Source organism: Urocampus carinirostris, chromosome 6 (assembly GCF_059441175.1).
Source record: "Urocampus carinirostris isolate Australia breed hairy pipefish chromosome 6, RoL_Ucar_1.0, whole genome shotgun sequence".
NCBI classification, from domain to species: Eukaryota; Metazoa; Chordata; class Actinopteri; order Syngnathiformes; family Syngnathidae; genus Urocampus; species Urocampus carinirostris.
Genome location: NC_142354.1, coordinates 17,500,916 through 17,521,195, shown reverse-complemented (window position 1 = coordinate 17,521,195; position 20,280 = coordinate 17,500,916). Strand labels below are relative to the sequence as shown.

The 20,280-nt window shown below is 42.0% G+C and overlaps 2 protein-coding genes across 7 annotated transcripts in view; one reads left to right on the top strand and one right to left on the bottom strand.

Annotated features, from left to right (window-relative positions):
- atg7 (ATG7 autophagy related 7 homolog (S. cerevisiae)) overlaps positions 1-13,396 on the top strand; it is a 106,612-nt gene extending 93,216 nt beyond the window's left edge. For all 4 annotated transcript variants that reach the window (XM_088338098.1, XM_088338099.1, XM_088338096.1 and 1 more), the window contains one exon: positions 12,936-13,396. In XM_088338098.1, coding sequence (XP_088194224.1) covers positions 12,936-12,968 — 33 coding nt within the window. In that variant the 3' untranslated portion in view covers positions 12,969-13,396. The remainder of the gene's footprint in view (positions 1-12,935) is intronic.
- A 2,501-nt stretch (positions 13,397-15,897) lies between these two features.
- vgll4b (vestigial-like family member 4b) overlaps positions 15,898-20,280 on the bottom strand; it is a 55,698-nt gene continuing 51,315 nt past the window's right edge. For all 3 annotated transcript variants that reach the window (XM_088338092.1, XM_088338095.1, XM_088338091.1), the window contains one exon: positions 15,898-19,478. In XM_088338092.1, the coding sequence (XP_088194218.1) occupies positions 19,213-19,478 (266 nt within the window). In that variant the 3' untranslated portion in view covers positions 15,898-19,212. The remainder of the gene's footprint in view (positions 19,479-20,280) is intronic.

Here is a 20,280-nt window from a genome sequence, read left to right as displayed (position 1 = left end):
TTCAATTGAACTGTCATTATTGTCATTGATAACAATGTAGTGAAACATTGCATGCAGCAAGTTTACAAATGCCGCTGCAGGGTAAACATGTAATACAGGTTTTAAAGAGAAAAATAAGGTAGAAGACTGTCAGGATAAATAGGCAAAATATTTACAATGAAGTGCTTAGAGACTAGTACAAGTTATTATAGTAGTGAAATGAAAATTGGTGCATCATAACAATAGTGCAATTAAAAATAGTGGAATAACATCAACACAAATTCCCAAATAAGTCGCAAGATATATATATTTTTTTCACTCTTTTGCATGCTTGTTTAGGGTGGTCATGGCCCTGTGGAAGAAATCGTCTCTGAACCGTTTTGTCCTTGTTTTAAGGGACCTGTAGTGCCTACCACTGGGCAACGGGTCAAAGTCATCGAGAGAGAAACCCAGCTGGACCCAAACGTAATGATTGACAATTTAGGTATAAGGAATGACATTCTAGGCCCGACCTGGGCCGGAATTCCGGTCAGGTCAGATCTTACCTCCGGTTTCCTGGTTTCTTGCAAGTTCTCTTTCCTAAAGGGAAGTCATGCTTCACACAGTATAGCTAGAAGCACCTGCAACACAAGGCTGCATTGTAGTTGTGGGTCAAGCACATAAGAGGCTGACTCACCTTTGACCATCTCACCCAGTTTTTGACCGTCTTCGGCCGCATTGCAGAATCCACGATGCTCCACAGGAATGTCAGGCAGGATTGAAGAAGAGGATACAATGCCGTGTGAGGTCAGCGGCAAATTTAGACACTGACCTGAGCCTATATATTGTTCAGTATCTCTGCATAAGATTATTCATATAAAAATTTTCAATGAGTTTCAATGTGAATTATGTGCTCGGCACATTACTTAGAAACAGTAATTAGTTATAGTTACTAGTTACTTTATTTAAAGTGCTTCAGTTACCCCCCCGGATTACTGACACCTAAAGTAGCTCGTTACACTAAAAGTAACTATCTAGTCACAGAGCAAACGAGCACGTAGCCGAGACACTCGAGATCCATTTTGTCTCTGGGCTTAAAACCACTCGAAGATCTTCTCCATTTCTAGGTACTGTCCACTTATATTGTTTTCACCAGACATGGTGTACTCTGAAATAGTTTTGTAATTAAAAAGTAAAATGACCAAAATTCAGCAGGCTTTTACCCTAAATTATGATCTCACGTTTGCCCCATTGGTTTCTCTTTGGGGTTTTTTGTTCCTGTATAAGCCATGACCCCCTCGTGACACTGCCTACCATTTGTTCCTGGTGATCCAAAACTGCTCATATAAGCTGACCCCGATTTCAGCATTTTTTTCAAATAGTTGTAAACGCAAGTCTATGCAATTGGGAGAATATCTCCATTAGGAGAAAATCAAGGCCCTCGACTCTGCTTGAGACAGAGCCACCATAACTGTAGTCAGTAAGTTGTACTTTATAGTTAATATAAACATGCCTCCGAGGGTTGTTGCTGGTAGGTCAAGGGTTGTATATGTCAACTTGAGTGATGGTGTATTCAGCAATCAGAGGACACTGTAATTCATGATCTCCATTCATTAAGTAGTGGAGTAACGTAGTAACCAAAGTAGAGTAACATGTTACAGTAAGCTACAGAGAAAATTGTGTTCAAGGAACAGTCACAACACTGTCGTAATTAGGAATACTCTTTGCCTCTTTTACCTTCTGTACTTTATTTACAGTATCTGTTGCCATGTAAATGAGAGGTCAGACTATCTGTTAGTTGTTCGATCGGTTTCATGTTAGTACAAGCAGGTATTACTCATTGCTATGTGTTGCTATGTTATTGGTCCTTTTTAATCCATTTTTAAGTTGTAGAAAAGACATAATAGGAATGAGTAAATAGGTGTTGTAAAAGGATAGTGGGATGTTCGGATGCGTTCTAAGGGATGGGCAGGGCACCTGTATGATGCGGCAGGGGTAAACCAGTGAAAGCTGTCAGGCCCTGTTGTTGAACAGAAGAGTGTGTCGTGTCACCCTGACCCGAGTGACTCGGCCGCTTTCTTGTGTCCCGTTTCATCTGGAGGGACGAAACTATGACCAACTTAGGTGCAGAGGTGCCTAACTTGTTTGGGGGTTTGGGCATTTGAGTTGGCCATGATCCAAAAATGTTTGTGTGTGTTTTTTGCTATTTTTTCCCCTTTTTTATTTTCTTTGTTATTGTATGTTTGTCATGCTGTCGGTCACCACTCTTGAGGGATATGACCAAGGTAGATAGATAGATAGATAGATAGAAAATACACGCAACTTTCAAATTTTCTACAGTGCTATAGCCTAATTAAACAAACTCTAGACATCAAGTGGTGAAATATTACGTTTCCCTTAAAAAGATTTAAATAATAGATTTAAATAATAGATTTAAATAAGCAAAATAATTTGACAGTGAAACAAAACATATTTGCTTGAAAAACGATTGCTTTATAATAATTTGTTGGTAAGCGTTCTTAGAAGACTCTTGCGGCGTACGCTCCAAATGTCACTGCAACTTCCGAACTATAACAATGTCCGACCTCTGTTTCCGTTAAATCGTCCCTCCAGAGCGTTATAAATGTCACTAAAATTATCTTTCACCCTAAAAATAGTCTAGCATTGTTGGCGTTTCCACATTTCCACACCGCCAATTAAATCTTTGACGTGGGCCTCACCGCCATCCGCATGGCCCGTGTACGTATTGTCTTTCCCATTTCAAACATGTCAATTAAACAGCAAACGCTGCCCTCGTCTCCTTTTCTTTTGCGTCACCGAATTTAAAAAAAGGAAAAATGGAAGACCTTCTTCCTCCTACTCTGCTCTTGGTCGGCAGCGCAAACCACATCAAGTGTGTGTGTGGCCCACTAATTGCATCTCGGATGGAGCCAGACTCTATGATGAAAGCCTCACTTAGTGCTTTGGTGTCACTTTTAATATTTAAAGCAGATGTGTGTTTAATGGACGAGCCCATTGGCGCTTGTGCCGGGGAGTCGCAGGCCCGGCAGGGGGCCACAAGCGTTTACAATTACGGTAACTCATTGGAGGTTTTTCCTCAATTTTCCTCACTTCGATTTAGTGCCAGAACATTGCCCTGTATTTATCGTATTTTTCATGTATAACGTGCTTTTTTTAATTTTCTTACCTAAAAAGGAACTTAAAGTTTGGGTGCGTGTCATAGGTCTTACGGTAGTAAATCACCATATTAGTGCAATGATTGATCAGTAGAAAATATTGCTGACCACAAGTGTGAAACATGGAATGATACTACAGTACATCTCTAATTCTACAAGACACCTAGTGCTGTTCATATTAATAGCAGTGTGCAATGTGACTAACCAGAATATCCCTGGTTTTTAGTCTTTTTCATTGTTACGTGGCAGACAAGTTACCACTAGGTGCAGTAGATTGTCAGAAAACAAACAAGACCCAGCATTCATAATGGCCACGCCCCTAAAGCTGTGCAATTGGGCAAATAGTTCAAAGGGGTGTGTTCAAAAAATAGCAGTGTCAGCTGATAACTGTACAAACTCAAAACAATATTGGATTTCCAAAAAAAGGTAGGGTTTAGCAATCCTAATATCCAGTTGCATGGCGAGTTTTGGAAAACTGCTTCACATCTGTGTGGCATACTCTACCAATTTGTGGCACCTTTCAGTTGTTATTTCACTCAATGATTGCTTAACAACGTTGCACAATTAATCTCTGAGTTCATCAATTTTAGGGAAGAGAAAAAACAAAAACGGGTGTAAATCGGGTGGCGCCAATTTAAGGTTGATGACGCCACCACAGGGTGAACATGCATTTGAGGAAATGGGTCGTTAAATGTCACTGCTCCAAAGAACAGCGTTCTTTGATTAAAAAGTTGATTGGAGAGGGAAGAACCTAAAAAAGAGGTTGCTCATCTAAAATGATCTCCAATGCTTTATAATGGCTAGAAAAACCAGAGACCCGTGGAAGACCACTATTAAAACAGACAGGAGAATAACCAGAATGGTAAAGGCTCAGCCAATGATCAGCTCCAGGATGATCAAACACAGTGTGCAGTTACCTGTAAGGGCTGTGACAGATGTGTGAGGCAAATTAATTTTCAAGAATCCCACACAGTCCCTCCGTTAAAAAAAGGCAAGTGAAGAAGAGATTACAATTAACCAAGAACACTGGCCTAAAGAAAGATCAATGAACATTTTGATGAAAGTAAAATTGTTCTGTTTGGGTCCAGGGGCCACAAACTGTCTGTGAGACGACCCCTAAATTCTGAATTCAAACCTCAGTACACATTGAAGACAGTGAAGCATGGTGGTGCAATTATCATGGTCTGGGCATGTTTCCCCTCCTCTGGTGTTGGACCCATTTATTGCATATAAGGGATCACGGATCAGTTTGTGTATTTCGAGATACTTGAAGACGTTATCTTATGCTGAAGTGGACATGCCCTTAAAATTAGTGTTTCAACAAGACAATGACCCCAAACACACCAGTAGACGAGGCCAATAAACCAAACCAATAAATTAATATTTTAGAAGGGCCAACTCGATTCCCAAATATTGGTCCAATCAAGAACTTGTGGGGTGATATCAAAAATCCTGTTTGAGAAGCAAAACCAAGAAATGAAAATTAATTGTGCAATGTTGTTAAGCAATCATGGAGTGAAATAACAACCTCAAGGTGCCACAAGTTGGTTGACTCTATGCCACACAGATGTGAAGCAGTTTTCCAAAACTCACCATGCAACTGGGTATTAGGATTGCTAAATCCTACCTTTTTTTGAAAATACAATATCGTTTTGTTTTTGTACAGTCATCAGTTGGCACTGCTATTTTTTTTGAACACACCCCTTTGAACTATTTGCCTATTTGCACAGCCTTCGGAGCGTGCCTATTGTTTTCTAAAAATCTAGTCGCTTTTTGATAACAATGTACAAATCACTTGCGTTGACGTACTATAATACATATGGTAACTCTTGGTGGCCTCGCCCACACTGAAACGGGAGTTAAGCATTACTGTTTTGGGCTTTTACCATTATCTAGAGTTAGTTTTCAATTGATCTTCTTAAAATATTTTTTATGATATATTGGTACCTGTTAGATGCATGTTTTGTACAGGTCCTTGAAATTCTTGAAAATGTTGAAATTTTAATATTGTTTTGTCAATGATTGAAGTGTTTAAATTCTGGGGGACATCTTGTAAATGCTTGAATTTGTTGCCATGTTTCTCAACAAGTCTGACACTGCTCTCTGGTGGCTTTGCTCTGCCATTGCACATTTTTCTTCCCTCGAAGTTAACTGCAGCTGGCATTAATTTGTATGGCATTGTCCTTTGAAGCATCATCGGCGCTTTACAGGTCACGGCCAATAAGACACCTAAATCGGCGGAGGTCACTCCCGGACCGCGCGACTGAGCGAGTTCGGCGGATGCGGCGTCACACGGCGTGACGCGAGAAAAGGCGACGGGCGTGATCGGGCTACCCCCGTAACTGGGGGGAGCCCGCTCTTCCGACAGCCCCAGTAGCGCAGCGTGACGACAGGCGGCCGTCCGCGCGCGGCGGGCGAAAGGCAGCGGACGTGCGCGGGACCCCCGTAACTGTGTCGTGTCGTGCGTATCGCGACCGAACGGCACCCGAAAGTTGCCGATTTATGATGAAATGTGCAGAATCAAGCAGCTAGCTGAGAATTCACTGTACCAGTGACAAATGTTAAGGGAATGGAGAAAACAAAGTCGTCCTGAAAGATGAATTAAACTGAAAAAGCACAGCAATGGAAACAACTCTTTGGAGTACCTCATGATGAATTGAACTATGAAGGACATCAAATAAATATTGTAAATGTTATTTTGGCATAGTGTTCATACAGTAGTATATTGTGATTACGGTAAATGACATTTTTCATGGCTCCACATATTCAACAACGTATGTCACTTACAATGCTTCGTTTAAACCAAGTGAAACAAATTGTTTTACTGATTTTAATCTACAATTAGGAGGGCGCGTTATAAACCAATGAATACGATAAATAAATGCTGTCACCGATCTCACCTTTTAGAATGCGAAGGCAAATTAAACTGCGGCTTAAAATCCGGCGAGGCTTGTACAATGACAAAATTAAGTTTCCATGTTTAATTTAAGCATGCCGCTTTTAATCGAGTGCACCCTGTGATTTGCGGTTTGAAACTCTTTTAATATATTTGTATCATTCGCGAAACGGACTTTAGGTACCCCATTTGAGAACCGCTGCTTTTGAGGAGGCTAATTAATACGAGCGTAGCTTCCGGCGAAAAGTCCGCCGCGTCCAATCCCATTTCTGGATTAAGAGCGTCTGGATATCAGCGGCGAAGCAGTTGATGGCAACCACGAACGCATTACATGCAGATTTGGCTCACATGCGGCTTCAACTCGGGCCGACAAGTCGCGATAAGATTGGTCCTTTCTGATTGGCTGCTTCGTGGCGGCGGGCCCAATCTCATTTGAGTATGCTGAAGTGTGTGGTTCCAAAAGCTCCCTTCCTTTCTTGTTTTTGACGCTACATCATCCTGTTAAACCTGCAATTAACTACCATTTCATATATAATTATGTAATATAAAAAAAAAACAATAATTATATATACGGTATATATATATATATATATATATATATATATATATATATATATAACTGCGTGCGTGTGTGTGTGTGTGTGTGTGTGTATATATATATATATATATATATATATATATATATATATATATATAATGGCCTGGCCTGGAGAGGAATGGGTGCCACCAGGTTCTACTTGCCCAAGACACACCACAGGACGGTGCCCCTACGACCCTAGTCAAAGATCAAACCAACCAATCATATGTATATCATATATGTATGTATATACGCATATATGTATGTATGTGTGTGTAATATTTATATATATATATATATATATATATATATATATATAATGTGTGTTTATATAATATAAATGCATATATGGTATATACAGTGGTGCGTCTACTTACATGAAATGAAATGACAGATTTAATTCGTTCTGGAAGTAGCTTTGTAACCTGAAACATTTGTAAGTAGAGGCGCTTTTTGACTGTAGATGCGCTTATCTGGTCCAAGCCCCACAAAAGTTCTTAAAAGAGTATCAGAACATGAAACGAATAAAATGTTAAAATTGGAACACCCCATAATAACAATAAAAAGAGAGGCACATAATGTAAAAAAAACAAAAAAACAAAGGAAATGATAAAAAATCGTCCGTGGGGGGTTGTAACTATTATTGCTTTATTCTTTTATCACTAAGATATTAAAATATAGAGAAAAGTGTGGTTTACTTTAATTACAGCCTGCACAGTTAGTCACATCGCTACGTGACATTTCTTACCTTTCCCTGTTTTAGCAATTTATTGGACATTTTGTATTTTTTAAGGAATTTTATTCCGTAGTTGGATTCTTGTTGCACTTCTGTAGGATTCTTTTGTAGTGATACTGTTATTATTGTTTTTATTTTCTGCAGTATTTTTGCAGTATTTCAAAAGCATATTTTTTGTTGTTTTGTTTGTAGTATTACTGTAGTATTGTTTCTGTACTATTTCTATTGTGTTTCCATAGTATTATTCTGTAGTACTTCTGAATGAAAGCAAAACATAGATAAGCTCCCTGTTTTAAGCACTATATTCGTAGTATTTTGTTGTATTTATTTAGAAATATATTTATTGTAGGGACACAAAGTGACAATGGGGAAACTTGGCACCATAAAAGGTAATCACTCTTGGAGGCCCCCTAGTGGTTACGGGGCCCTAAGCATAAGCTTACTTATGCTTCGGGCATAAGTCTTGTGGAAGGTTAGCGTGAACATTACTCAAGGTTTCATAGTTTTCTCATGCTGAGGTTTTTGAATTTTTCCTTGCCCTCGTGTAGGTTTTAGATCAGGGAATGGTGTAATAGTAGTCTGTGGTCTGTGCAGCCCTTTGAGACTTCTTGTAAATAAGGGTGTCACAAATAAACATGATTTAACTTACGGGTAGCTTCAGTAGTTGGCTCGACCTTACTGACCTATTCATTCAGTTACGTAAGCCGACCCTCTTCACCCCGTTTACCCTTTTACGTGGTTGAAATCACACATGGAAGAGCACAGCGTGGCATGGCGAGAATCCAGATGGTCCTTCAAAGATCTCTTTGCTCGCTGCCTCTTTGATGCCGGCAGGCCGGCACACGTTTTGTTCTTCAATACGATCTCGTCCTCGTTCTCCACACTGAATTCGGTATGGAATGAGGCCTTTGTAGCTGCCTGAAAAAAGGAAGTTACAGTTACTAGTTCATTTAAAAAAAATCTGTTTGCTCCAATGATTTCCTATTGGTTCGCTGGTCATGTATAAGCCACACCCCCTTGCCACAGTCTGTCTTCCATTCATTACTGGTGACACACACCCAAATAGGCGTATATTAGCTTGACCTCCTGGTTTCAGTATTTTGTAGTTGTTAATTCTGCTTAGATGCGAGTATATACAATAGAGAGAATATCTCAATAAGGAGAAATTCATCGATCATGTACTCCATAGACTATTCAGTTGTAGGTTCATATAAACATGTGAACCCTTCATATAATCTTGCTAACAGACAGACGGTTGTGTGTGACGATTTGATTGATGTAGTTGTACTCGGCAAAATGTGCAATTACTGGTAGTAAGTAGTGGAATAATGCAGTAATACACCATTGTAATAAAGACAGTAAAGTAACTACATTTTATTAATAACATGTTACCGTAGCAGCTGGGTGGTTGGCGCGCAGCCCCACCACATAGAGCTCCAGGGTTTCATTCCAGCTATTGCAGCCTCCTTTTGTGGAGTTTGCATTCAAACCCTACACTTGTCTTTCGAAATCATCAGTGTCATTGTCAGGTCACTGGAGTGTCCTTTTAATCCTTGAGGAACAATGACAAGTGAATGCAATTTGGTCCATTACCGCAGCAACTACCAATGAACAAGAACACAAAAAGATACGTCTGTGTTGCAATCTGGCACTGTTCTCCTCCGCATGGTTGCCCTGGGGCCATTGTTTAAAAATATTGGGCTCACATTTTACACAATGCAGCCCTCATTCACGTTTTCTATAGGTGCAGTAGTAAATTCACGCTCATCTTTGTAATGGCGATCCTGAATGGTCACGTGATCCGAAAACACGTGATGTAAACGACTGAGAGCTGGATTTAAAAACGCCGCAGGTGGAAAATGCGTCAGGTGCGCGGGGCCACGATGCTGTTGGCGTTCTGTAGCCAAATGCGTGGACGGAAAATTCCAGACGCAGTCTGCGCAATTTTGCGGCAGGCTTTACAGTTTTCGTTACCGAGAAAAGTCATTACGTTCCAGCAACACACACGTTTCTTGGTTACGTGTTAGTCCGAACACAGTTGAGGTCTGCTCCGGAATGCACGGCCTTGCCAGGAGGTTTGAAGCTGCACTTTCCGAGGAATGCAGCACGGATGTGTCAAATGTGCGTGTGTGTGTGTGTCTGCGTGCATGTTTGTAACATTCCAGTCTGAAAGGTATGTGAATTACGTCTTACGGAGCGGGAATGTGAGGAATCCGCTGCCACGAGGAGACCACTTTTGTTTACTGACGCGCTGCCGCCAAGACTGTTAAGCGTGTGCGCATGCTTGGCTATCGTGTGTGTGTTTTGGGGCTGTTGTGCAGCTGTTGCCTGTCATGTGGCAGTTTTGTGGATTTTGTCGCTGTTGTGTGGCTGTTGCATGGCTTTTGTGAGACTGTTGCGTGACGGTGTCGTGGCTATTGTTTCTGTTGTGTGGCTATTGTATGGTTGTTGTGTGGGTGTTGCCTGGCGGTTTTTCGACTGTTGGGTCTCTGATGTCTGGCTTTTGCGTGTCCGTTGTACTGCTGTTGTGTGGGTGTTTTGTGGCTGTTTTACGACTGTTGGCTTTGTGATGTGTGGCTGTAGTGTGGGTGTTGTGTCTCTGTTATATGGCTATCGTATTACTTTGTGTGCCTGTTGTATGGCAGTTTTGTGGCTGTTGTGCTGCTATCGTGTGACTGTTTTGTGGCTTTTTTGTCGCTGGCGTGTGTCCGTTGTCTTGCCATTTTGTGGATTTTGTGTGTCGTGTAGCTGTTGCATGGCGTTTGTGTGACTGTTGCGTGGCTATTGTGTTTTTGTTGTGTGTCTATTGTGTGGCTGTTGTTTGTGTTATATGGCTATTGTATTTCTTTGTCTGGCTGTTGTATGGCAGTTTTGTGGCTATTGTGCTGCTGTTGTGTTGCTATCGTGTGGCTGTTTTGTGGATGTTTTGTCGCAGTTGTGTTGCTTTTTTGTGGATATTGTGTGTCATGTGGCTGTTGCATGGCTTTTGGCAGACTGTTGTGTGACAGTTTCGTGGCTATTGTGTTTCTGTTGTGTGGCTATTGTATGGTTGTTGTGTGGGTGTTGCCTGGCTGTTTTGCGACTGTTGGCTTTCTGATGTGTGGCTGTTGTGTGTCGGTTGTACTGCTGTTATGTGGGTGCCGTGTGGCTGTTATATGGCTATTGTATTTCTTTGTGTGGCTGTTGTATGGCAGTTTTGTGGCTGTTGTGTTGCCATCGTGTGACTGTTTTGTGGCTGTTATGTTGTCATTTTGTGAATATTGTGTATTTTTTGACTGTTGCGTGGCTTTTTGGTGACTGTTCCATAGCCATTGTGTGTCTGTTGGGTCTCTGATGTCTGGCTTTTGCGTGTCTGTTGTACGCCTGTTGGCTTTCTTTTGTGTGGCTGTTGTGTGCCGGTTGTACTGCTGTTGTGTGGATGTCGTGTGGCTGTTATATGGCTATTGTATTTCTGTGTGTGGCTGTTGTATGGCAGTTTTTCGGCTATTGTGTTGCTATCGTGTGGCTGTTTTGTAGATGTATAGTCTCTGTTGTGTGGCTATTATGTTGCCGTTCTGTGGATATTGTGTGTTGTTTTGCTGTTAATGGCTATTGTTTTTCTGTTGTGTGCCTGTCGTGTAGGTGTTGTGTTGCTATTTTATGACTGTTAGGTTTCTGATGTGTGGCTATTGTGTGTCGGTTGTAGTACTGTTGTGTGGCTGTTTTCGGGCTATTGTATTTCTGTATTTCCGTGTGTGGCTGTTGTACGGCAAGTTTGCGGCTATTGCGTTGTGTTGCTATTGTGTGGATGTCTTGTCACTTTTGCGTGGCCCTTGTGTCGCCGTTTTGTGGATACTGTGTGTTGTGTGGCTGTTGCATAGCTTGTGTGTGACTGTTGCGTGACTGTTTCGTGCCTCTTGTGCGTCTGCTCTGTGTTTGTTGTATGGCTGTGGTGTGGCTTTTTGTTGGGCTTTTTATGGCTGTTGTGTCACTGCTGTCCGTCACTATTGTGTCTCCATTATGTCACTGTTTCTTAGCTGTTGCGTGTCTGTTGTGTGACGCTGTCATGTGACTGTTGTGTGTTTGTCGTGCGTCGTGTGGCTGTTTTATGGCTAAAGTGTTTCTGTTGTGTGGCTGTTTCATGGCTGTTTTGTTTCTGACGTGTGGCTGTTTTGTGGATTTTGTATGTCCTGTGAATGTTGGGTGACTGGTGCCTGACTGTTTTGTGGCCATAAAGTTCTGTTGTGTGTCATATTGTATGGCTGTTGTGTGTTACTATTGTGTGTCCCTTGTGTCTCTGTTGTGTGGCTGTGCCACTCTCCCGTCACTTCCTTATAATGTCGCCATCAGTCATGATTGTAATTGCAGCCGAACCTTCTGAAGTGGAACGCAATCACTTCCTACGTTTTAAAGGGGCCTCAAAACACACTTTTGGATGGATTTTCTTACACGAGGGAAACTGTCGCCAATAATTTCTTGATGTGCTAAATCTAGTGTCTCAAACTTGCGACCCGGGGGCCAATCGCGACTCTCAGAATGATAGCTTGAGGCCTCTGCCCTAATATAAAGGGAGAGGGTATGTTGTATGACCACTAGATAATTCTAAATAGAATGAAACATAGCCAGCCTTTTGCCAGATCAGTTTTTTTTGGGGGTCACCCGTAGCAGCAAGATGGTGGACAAATATGTCATCTCTCTAACTGAGGCTCATCTTGTGGTAAAAAAATATATATATATATTTGGCCCAACCTCACCCAGACCCTGGCCAGGCTTAGCGTAGCAATGGGTGGGTGGGAAACGTGGTCCCTAAATACTAGGATTGTAGGAGCACCATTTTCTGTGGTGTGTCTTGGGCAAGTACAGCCTGGTGGCGCCCATTCCTCTCCAGGCCAACAAATGTTTTTTGCAACATAATGTTCTGCCTTTCAATTTCAGTTATGAGTGGACTATATACACAATAGGTCAAATAATTTTTTCAGGATATTTGTTTCAATACTTGTTTGCGGGGCGAGGGGGGCAGGATAGTATGTATTTGTGACCCCAATAGCGCCATCAATGACTACCCAAGTATTAAGCGTCACAATTGTTCTGGAAAAGTGTTAATTGAATGGGAACAAAAGATCGATTCATGCGTATATCACGATTTTTTTGTCAGGCCAATTTTTATCATTGAAGTTTCCCCACGAAAATCTCTTTTTGTGATACGGTACGTAAAAATGTGGGAAAGGAAATGTGCAATCCAGGGTTCTGTAAAACTTTACTTTAGGGGCTGTTTTTGCACAAACGTTGTATATTATTACATTTTTTGTCCTGTGTGGACACACAGCTGTTTGACTAACAGTATACAGCAGCCTATCACATACAACACACACAACCTGCCCCGTAATAGCATGTGTTGTGTGCTGTCTGCTGCAGAACACAATGCATGATCCTTTGATATCAAAGACAATAAAGACAATTGCATTCAAAATCTGCAAAGTATCGAAAACCACGATACAGTGCGGGATCACTGTACACCAAATCTTTTTTCCCCTCTACTGCTTAAGACGATTTGCTTCAAAATCTTACATTTGCGTTTGGTTTTCTAACGGAAATTGTGTTTTTATTGAACAGATTTGGGATATGAGCGATGACGAGAGCATCTGAAGAAGCCAAAAATCTCGATCTCCAACTGGATTCCATCCATTTCTATAACTCGGAAATACTGTTGGAGTTGGAGCCACCAAAATATCAAATATCCACCTCTGTATCCACTAACTCCACAATTGAGGTACCGTTTCTGGTCTTTTATTCTAAATCGCCGATACATATTTACACTTTTTAAGATCCCGTCGGACAGATCATGTATGGTCCTCACCAACCAAAGTGTTTTTTTACAAGATGCTTTAGTTCTTAAGTAGTGCACTTGCATACACATTATATGTAACTTTATTTTGAAAACTTTTCTTTGGATATCATTTGACTCTGCTAATATAACTATCAGTGTGTTAATGTTATCATGTGTGAGTAAAACTTAATAAAATATGTGTCAATATGTGTACAAAATGTCCTTTCAATAAAGAAAAAAAAAATCATTTGCCTCAATAATTTCCCGCCATCTTGCTGCTAAGGCAGACCTGGGCACTCCGGTCCTGGAGGGCCGCATGTTCTGCATGATTTTTGAGGTTTCTCTGATCCAATACAGGTGATTCCAATCACCAGTATCGTTAACGAGCACTTGCTAGCTTGCTAACGAGGTTATAATTTGTATCACCTGAGTTAAAGAAGAGCAAACTTCAAATTCTGGCAGGACGTGCGGCCCTCCAGGACCGGAGTGCCCAGGTCTGTGCTAAGGGGTGCCCGAAAACCACAAAACCTTGCAAAAGGCTAGGCAAAAAATGAGAAGGAAAATGGTGCAGTTAGGTCATTTTAAGTCTCAGTAGTTTGTAATCTTCCTTGTGCTTTTTAGCGCTTGTTTTCAGTGTGGAAACCGAACAACATTTAGTGGTAAAATGATACACACGGTCCCTTTAACGTTCCTTTTAATCTAGAGTTATGGGTGGAGTCCAGGCTTTTAATCTAAAGTTAACCCCAGATGTAACACTTTTAAAGCAGACCCACTTTGCTTCAAATATGGAGTTAACTTGAGAGTTAAGGATTGAAATCGGAAGTTAATTGCTGAGATAAACCTGTTAAGCCAAATCCACCTTGCTTAAAATCTGCAATTAATTTTGGAGATAAGGATTCAAATTTGAAGTTAATTCACAAGTTATTGCTTAAAATCTGGAGTTCACTTTGGAGTTAAGGGTATACATCAAAAGTTAACTGCAGTAAAATAGTTAAGGGTAAATGCATTTTGCTGAAAATCTGGATTTCCCTTTAAAGATAGGGATTTAAATCGGAAGTTAATTGGTGAGTTAAACCTTTTAAGCCGAGTCAACCTTTCTTAAAATCTGCAATTAATTTTGGAGATAAGAATTCAAATTTGAAGTTAATTTACGAGTTAAAGCTTTTAAGCCAAATCCAATTTTGCTTAAAATCTGGAGTTAACTTTGGAGTTAAGGTTATGAATAAAAATTTAACTGCAGTAAAATATTTGAAGGCTAATGCATTTTGCTGAAAATCTGGATTTACTTTTAAAGATAGGGACCTAAATCGGAAGTTGCTATCAATTTTAAAGGGCCAGTGTATAATAATTAGTGACTCCTAGTGGTACAAAAACATTGATTTATCATCTCATCTCATTAGCCATACCGCTTATCCTCATTAGGGTCGCGGGGGGGCTGGAGCCCATCCCAGCCATCTCCAGGGGACACCCTGAACTGGTTGCCAGCCAGTCACAGGGCACACAGGGACAGACAGCTCATTCGCTCATTCACACCTAGGGACAATTTAGACCGGCCAATTCACCTGAAATGCATGTTTTTGGAATGTGGGAGGAAACCGGAGTGCCCGGAGGAAACCCACGCAAGCACGGGGAGAACATACAAACTCCGCACAGGAAGTCTGGAGCTGGATTTGACAGGTTCCCGAGACATGAACTGTGCCGCACAAGCGCTAACCACTGCGCCGCCGTGCTGCCCTTGATTTATCATACCAATGTTTATTTTTATAAAAAAAAATCAGGTTAAGAAATTTGTATCTGTTATACATTGTGGAAGTCGCTCCAAGGTTGGCCAGGCATCTTGCTGCTATGGTGTGCTCTTGGCACTGGTTCTCATTCGCATTAGACAATACAGTGCCATATTGTGGTCAAATATTACACACTGGGGCCTTTAAAAAAAAAAAAAACAGAAAATGAAATGAAATGATCTGCATTTATATAGCGCTTTTCAAGTCAAGACTTCCCAAAGCGCTTTACAATGCGCTTCACACTTACCCATTCACACACACTCACACTAATAGCGGCCGTGCAGCCATGCAAGGCGCCAACCTGCTTATTGGGGGCATTAGGGGTTCAGTGTCTGACCCAAGGACACTTCGACATGTAACACGGAGGAGCCGATTCGTACTGCGATCTCTTGATCCCAAGATGAGCACTCTACCTCTTGAGCCACTGCCCTTTTTGCCCGCGAGACAAGGGTCAGAAAAGCACAAGAGAAAAATGAGCTGTAGGTTGAAATATGTCCACTTAATGTCACAGGCACCAGGCATCGCTCCCAAAGCAACTGTAAGTGGATTTCTTGTTTCTTTTTCTTATTCTTTACTCCTCTCATTCAATTTCTCCCTTTTCTTTGTCTTTCTCTACTGTCTTTTCAGTTTCTTCCCGTCTTTTTTTCTATTCACTTCTCTCTTACTCTCCTAATGTCATTCTTTTCTCTGCCATTCTCCTTTTTATTTGTCTATTTTGCCTCTTTTTTTCCTCTTTCGGTTCTTTTCTTTTCCTTTTTTGTGTACTAGTCTGGCCCCGTGAGTGTTTTTTCAACCATGTGTCCCCTCCTGAGCTAAATAGACGTTGACACCCCTGCATTAGAACTTTTTTACTCACTGTACCAGAAAGACTGAGTTGCAGTGTATTCTGATCGATTGAACATTCTCTCCACTTCTCCAGATAAACAGAATAAGGTGACGACAAAAAAAACAAGAGAACCCCGAATGTGATTTAAAAGTACTTTATTGTTCATCAAGGCTACTTTACGTACAAAAAAGGTGGCCTGCCAAAACCTTTTCAGTAGGAGACACAGCGCCACCATTTTTTTTTTTTTTTACAATTGAGTGATCCTAGCACTAAATACATGCTACAAAGGAAAAAAAAAAAAGGACCCCGGAAAATATGATTGGTCAGCGCGTCGCCAAATTGCATCTGTTTGACAAATGTCTCTGCGGCGGAAGACACGTTTGAATAAAGGGACAGCGGTTAAGCATTTGTTTTAAATAACTGCCGGATGCAGAAATTGTCACTGACAATGTCCAGTGGCTGTTTTTTTGTGTGTTCCTGCACTTGAAGCTTTCTCAAGACAACAAAAAAGATCAACTTTTTCAACAAGAAGGAATCAAAAGATTATAACGAGACAGACAGGCAGGGAGAATAAACAATTAAATAGCTACATATCCTTAGTAAATGACCGTTGCTTGAAAAATACTTAGGATTGCTTTTCTCTGTACATCCGTTACGCGCAGCGTAATGATGGTCTTAAAGTTACGTACAATTACAAAAAAGTCACTTTTTATACAGTGTGTGTTTTGGAGCAGACAGGCGGCCTTTTTAAGTATTTCGTGGTAATGACATGCTAAAATGTTAGCAAGTGGTGGAGCGTGCGCAGGAGCTCAGCTCCTGGAAAGACTATTTAGCTAACGGCGACCATTTTTGTAGTCATTGTGATGTTACGCGCGGGAATGGAATGTGTGGCCGATGCCCTCGAAAAACTACATCGTTCGGTTCGAAAATCTTTGTTTTGTGCAGGCACTCAAAAAGGACCGCTGATTTGTAGTTATGGTTGTTCACGCCTGCGGCTTATAATCCAAAGTAGATTTTACTTCGATCTGAACGTGCGTGCGGCTTTTAATCAGGTGCTCTGTAGTCCATATTTACAGTTTTTAAGTGTGGTGTTACTCCACTACGATTTTCCTAATTTAATCGGACTTTTATATCGTAAACTGAAACTTTCTAACGTCGGCGTAACAAATCGAACTTAACCGTATGCCGCCCGTTAGCATGCCCCGCTACGAGATAACGGCTAGCATGTGGTACCACCGATGGCTCGTTTTCAACATTTGTTTGTATTCATTTCGTGAGTAACATGTGTAGCAGAGCCCGTCCGCTTGCTCAAGATGTTAGCTAGCTAGCACACGCTTGATCGGAAAAAAATACAAAAGAAGAGGAAGGTAACACACGACAAAGTAACGATGACGATATAACACGGAGTACGACCGATCCAGCAGTGAATGTATATTGTCTAACGCGTGTTACCACATAAAGGAGAAAAATCAAGGTTATAACGAGTTGAAATGCTTACATATAGATACCAGCTATCCGAAACAAAAAAATACATGCGTGGGGAAAAGCATCTGATGACCCTTACTGGCTCATTTACTGCTAGCGTTAGCATAAGCGCGGCATCGTCTTTTGCGACGAGCCGAAAGAAACGTGTCCATTTCACATTGCTTTTTGTGTCGACACTAAATTGGGATTTATTTTACAGGAAACACTAAATTCCGATCAATATTTATAAAGCGAATGAGCAAATAGTTTTTCAGCTAGCTTTTTAGCTTTCTGCATCTGTATCATGGCAGGTCTTTTTTTGGCATTCTGTCTACCAAAAAGTGAATTGTACTTGTGTGGCTAAGATCCATTATCCTTGATTGCATATTTGAGACTGGGAGGTCGGTGGTTCGCGCCCCGGCCGAGTCATTCCTAAGACTTAAAAAGTGGTCGGCGGCGCCCTCTGTTGGCTGCGGCTGCATCGGCTCGCTACAACGGGTCAGGTGCAATCGACATTTCGTTCTGTGTACATTGTTACACAGAATGACAATACAAGGACATTATTATTATTATATTTCTGAGAGCAGATTTTTGCCGGCCCCGGCGACTTTTTGCCTCAACTGTATTCTAAGCTTAAATGAACTGCATCTGTGCAGCCACGATCCATCACCTGCGATTGCATATTGTTGCAAGCAGGGACTGCAGTTTTGTCTTGCCCGACGGCTCTTTTTGCCGTATTCCAGCCTAAATAGACAGCACTTGTGATATCCCCAATCACATATTGCTGTGAGCAAGGACCGACAGAGCACACTTCTGTTAGATCTGAAGGCCCTTTTTTCACCCGCAACTTGCAGCCTAAAAGAACCCGCACTTGTGCGGCCGCGGTCCAATATCTTTGATTACATATCTGTAAGCACAGACCAGAAGGCACTTTTTTCAGGGTGTCATGTTCCGGCATACCTAAAATGTAATGCACCGTTATGACTGTGCACCGTTATCCCTGGTCAACTATTGTGAGCAGGGGTCAGCAAAGCACTTTTTCCCCCAGTTGAGGCAGCTGAAGCATGCCCTCGTGGCCCGTCTGAATTGAACTGCACTGTTCTGGCCGCAATCGGTTATTCCCACTCGACTTGCTGAGAGCGGCAGTTCAGAGGGCAAATTTCCTTCATTCAGCCTAAAATAACCAGTAAACCATGTAGCCCCAATCCATTATCCCTGTTTGCATATTGCTGTGAGTGGGGACAGGGATAAGGCACGTTTGTCCAGGTGGGGGTGCCATTATGGCACAGCTAAAATGAAATTTACATTAGTCGCCACAATCCATTACCCCCCGCCGCCCCCCATCATCAATTTCTGCTAATGGGAAGAGGCGAAACACATTTTTGTCTGGCAGCGAACCATTATCTGGGACTGGCAGAAGGCACATTTGTCAGGAGAAGTTCTGCCTTGGGCTACTTTGCACATTTCTTTGCATATCCTAATCGGTCTTGTCCCAATTAACAGCGATAAATAAGGGTAACAGTACAGTTATCTATTTTTAAGCGGGAAACAAAGTAATGTCAAATGTTTTGCTTTCTTTGATGTTGCAATTGTTCAACCAGAAAAGCTTTCTTTTTAAAACCAATTAATTGGTTAAAAATTATGCCAAATAGGGGATATAGCACTTTTTGGAAAAACCGACTAGGTCTATAAGTAAAAAGCAATGTGAAAGGGGCTAACATATTCTTTGGCTTTTTTGTCTCCTGGATGCTGAACAACAAAACGACACTTAAAAAAGATTTAAAAAAAAATCATCTACAGGACAAAGAGCTTCTTTATGTACAAATAACGACAGAAGACTGGCGAGGACGCCACGTTCAAGTTCCTTATTGCTCCGTTGATCCTCATCGGGTCGATTTGTGTAAAGCAGACCAGCAGGCTGGGCGCCCCCTCGAGGAGCGCCGGGTTCGGGGACTAGTCCCTGGTGGATACGGAACCCACCTCCCTCCTTCAGGAAACCAGCGAAGGGGAATGGTTGCCGTTGATCATGCGGCTGTCGGGCGACGAGTTGGGGCTGCTGGCCGAGGACGACGGGGCGCTCTTGTTTTTGATCTGCAGCCAGGTCTCGCCGAGGGCCTTGGCGAAGTGGTCGTCCACCGAACCCGTGATGGACACAGAGTTGGTGGCCGCCGCCGAGACCGTTTCCGGCTCTTTGTAGTTTTTGCCCAAGCTGCGGCGGAAGTGCTCCTCGATGACCGGGTCGCACGCCGGGTTGCCTGCCACAAAAATAAGATAGGAACCTCGATCATTCGCTCCCAAAAGTTGAAGTCTTCTGAATTCAAATTTGGCTATTGTTCTAGGCATCAGCACACCTAATAATTGTTTTTCGATACGCACTCTACAACAGAGGTTGGGAACCTATGGCTCACAAGCCATATATGGCCGCTTTTCATAAGTACATTTAATTTCTCTTCAGCTCTATGTTGGGTGCATGCATATCCAAAGCTACTCTTATCAAATCACGGGCAATGTTCGGTGTGGTATGTAAAGGGCCCAATTTAACCTACAGTTTACAATCAAAGTATCCTATCAACAGACCCCGTTTTGGCAGTCTGAATCCTTCAGATGGAAGCTCATCAAATAATGCATGTTTACTGTTGACACTATTTGTTAAAAACCCATCCATTATCCATCATCTGCACCGCTTATCCTCAGTAGGGTCGCGGGGGTGCTGGAGCCCATCCCAGTTGTCTTCGGTCAGGGGACACCCTAGACTAGTTGCCAGCCAGTCGCAGGGCACAAAAAGACAGACAATTCACTCACACACACCAAGGGACAATTTGGACCGGCCAATTAACCTGAAATGCATGTTGTTGGAATGTGGGAGAAAGCCGGAGTGCCCGGAGGAAACCCACACAAGCACGGGGAGAACATGCAAACTCCACACAGGAGGTTCGATCTCATGACCTCAGAACTGTGCTGCACACGTGCTGCCCATGTTAAAAACCCACCCAACAAAATGTAAGTACCTACAAACGCTAGCCAAGCACACAAACAAATTGATTGGGTGGGGAGAGC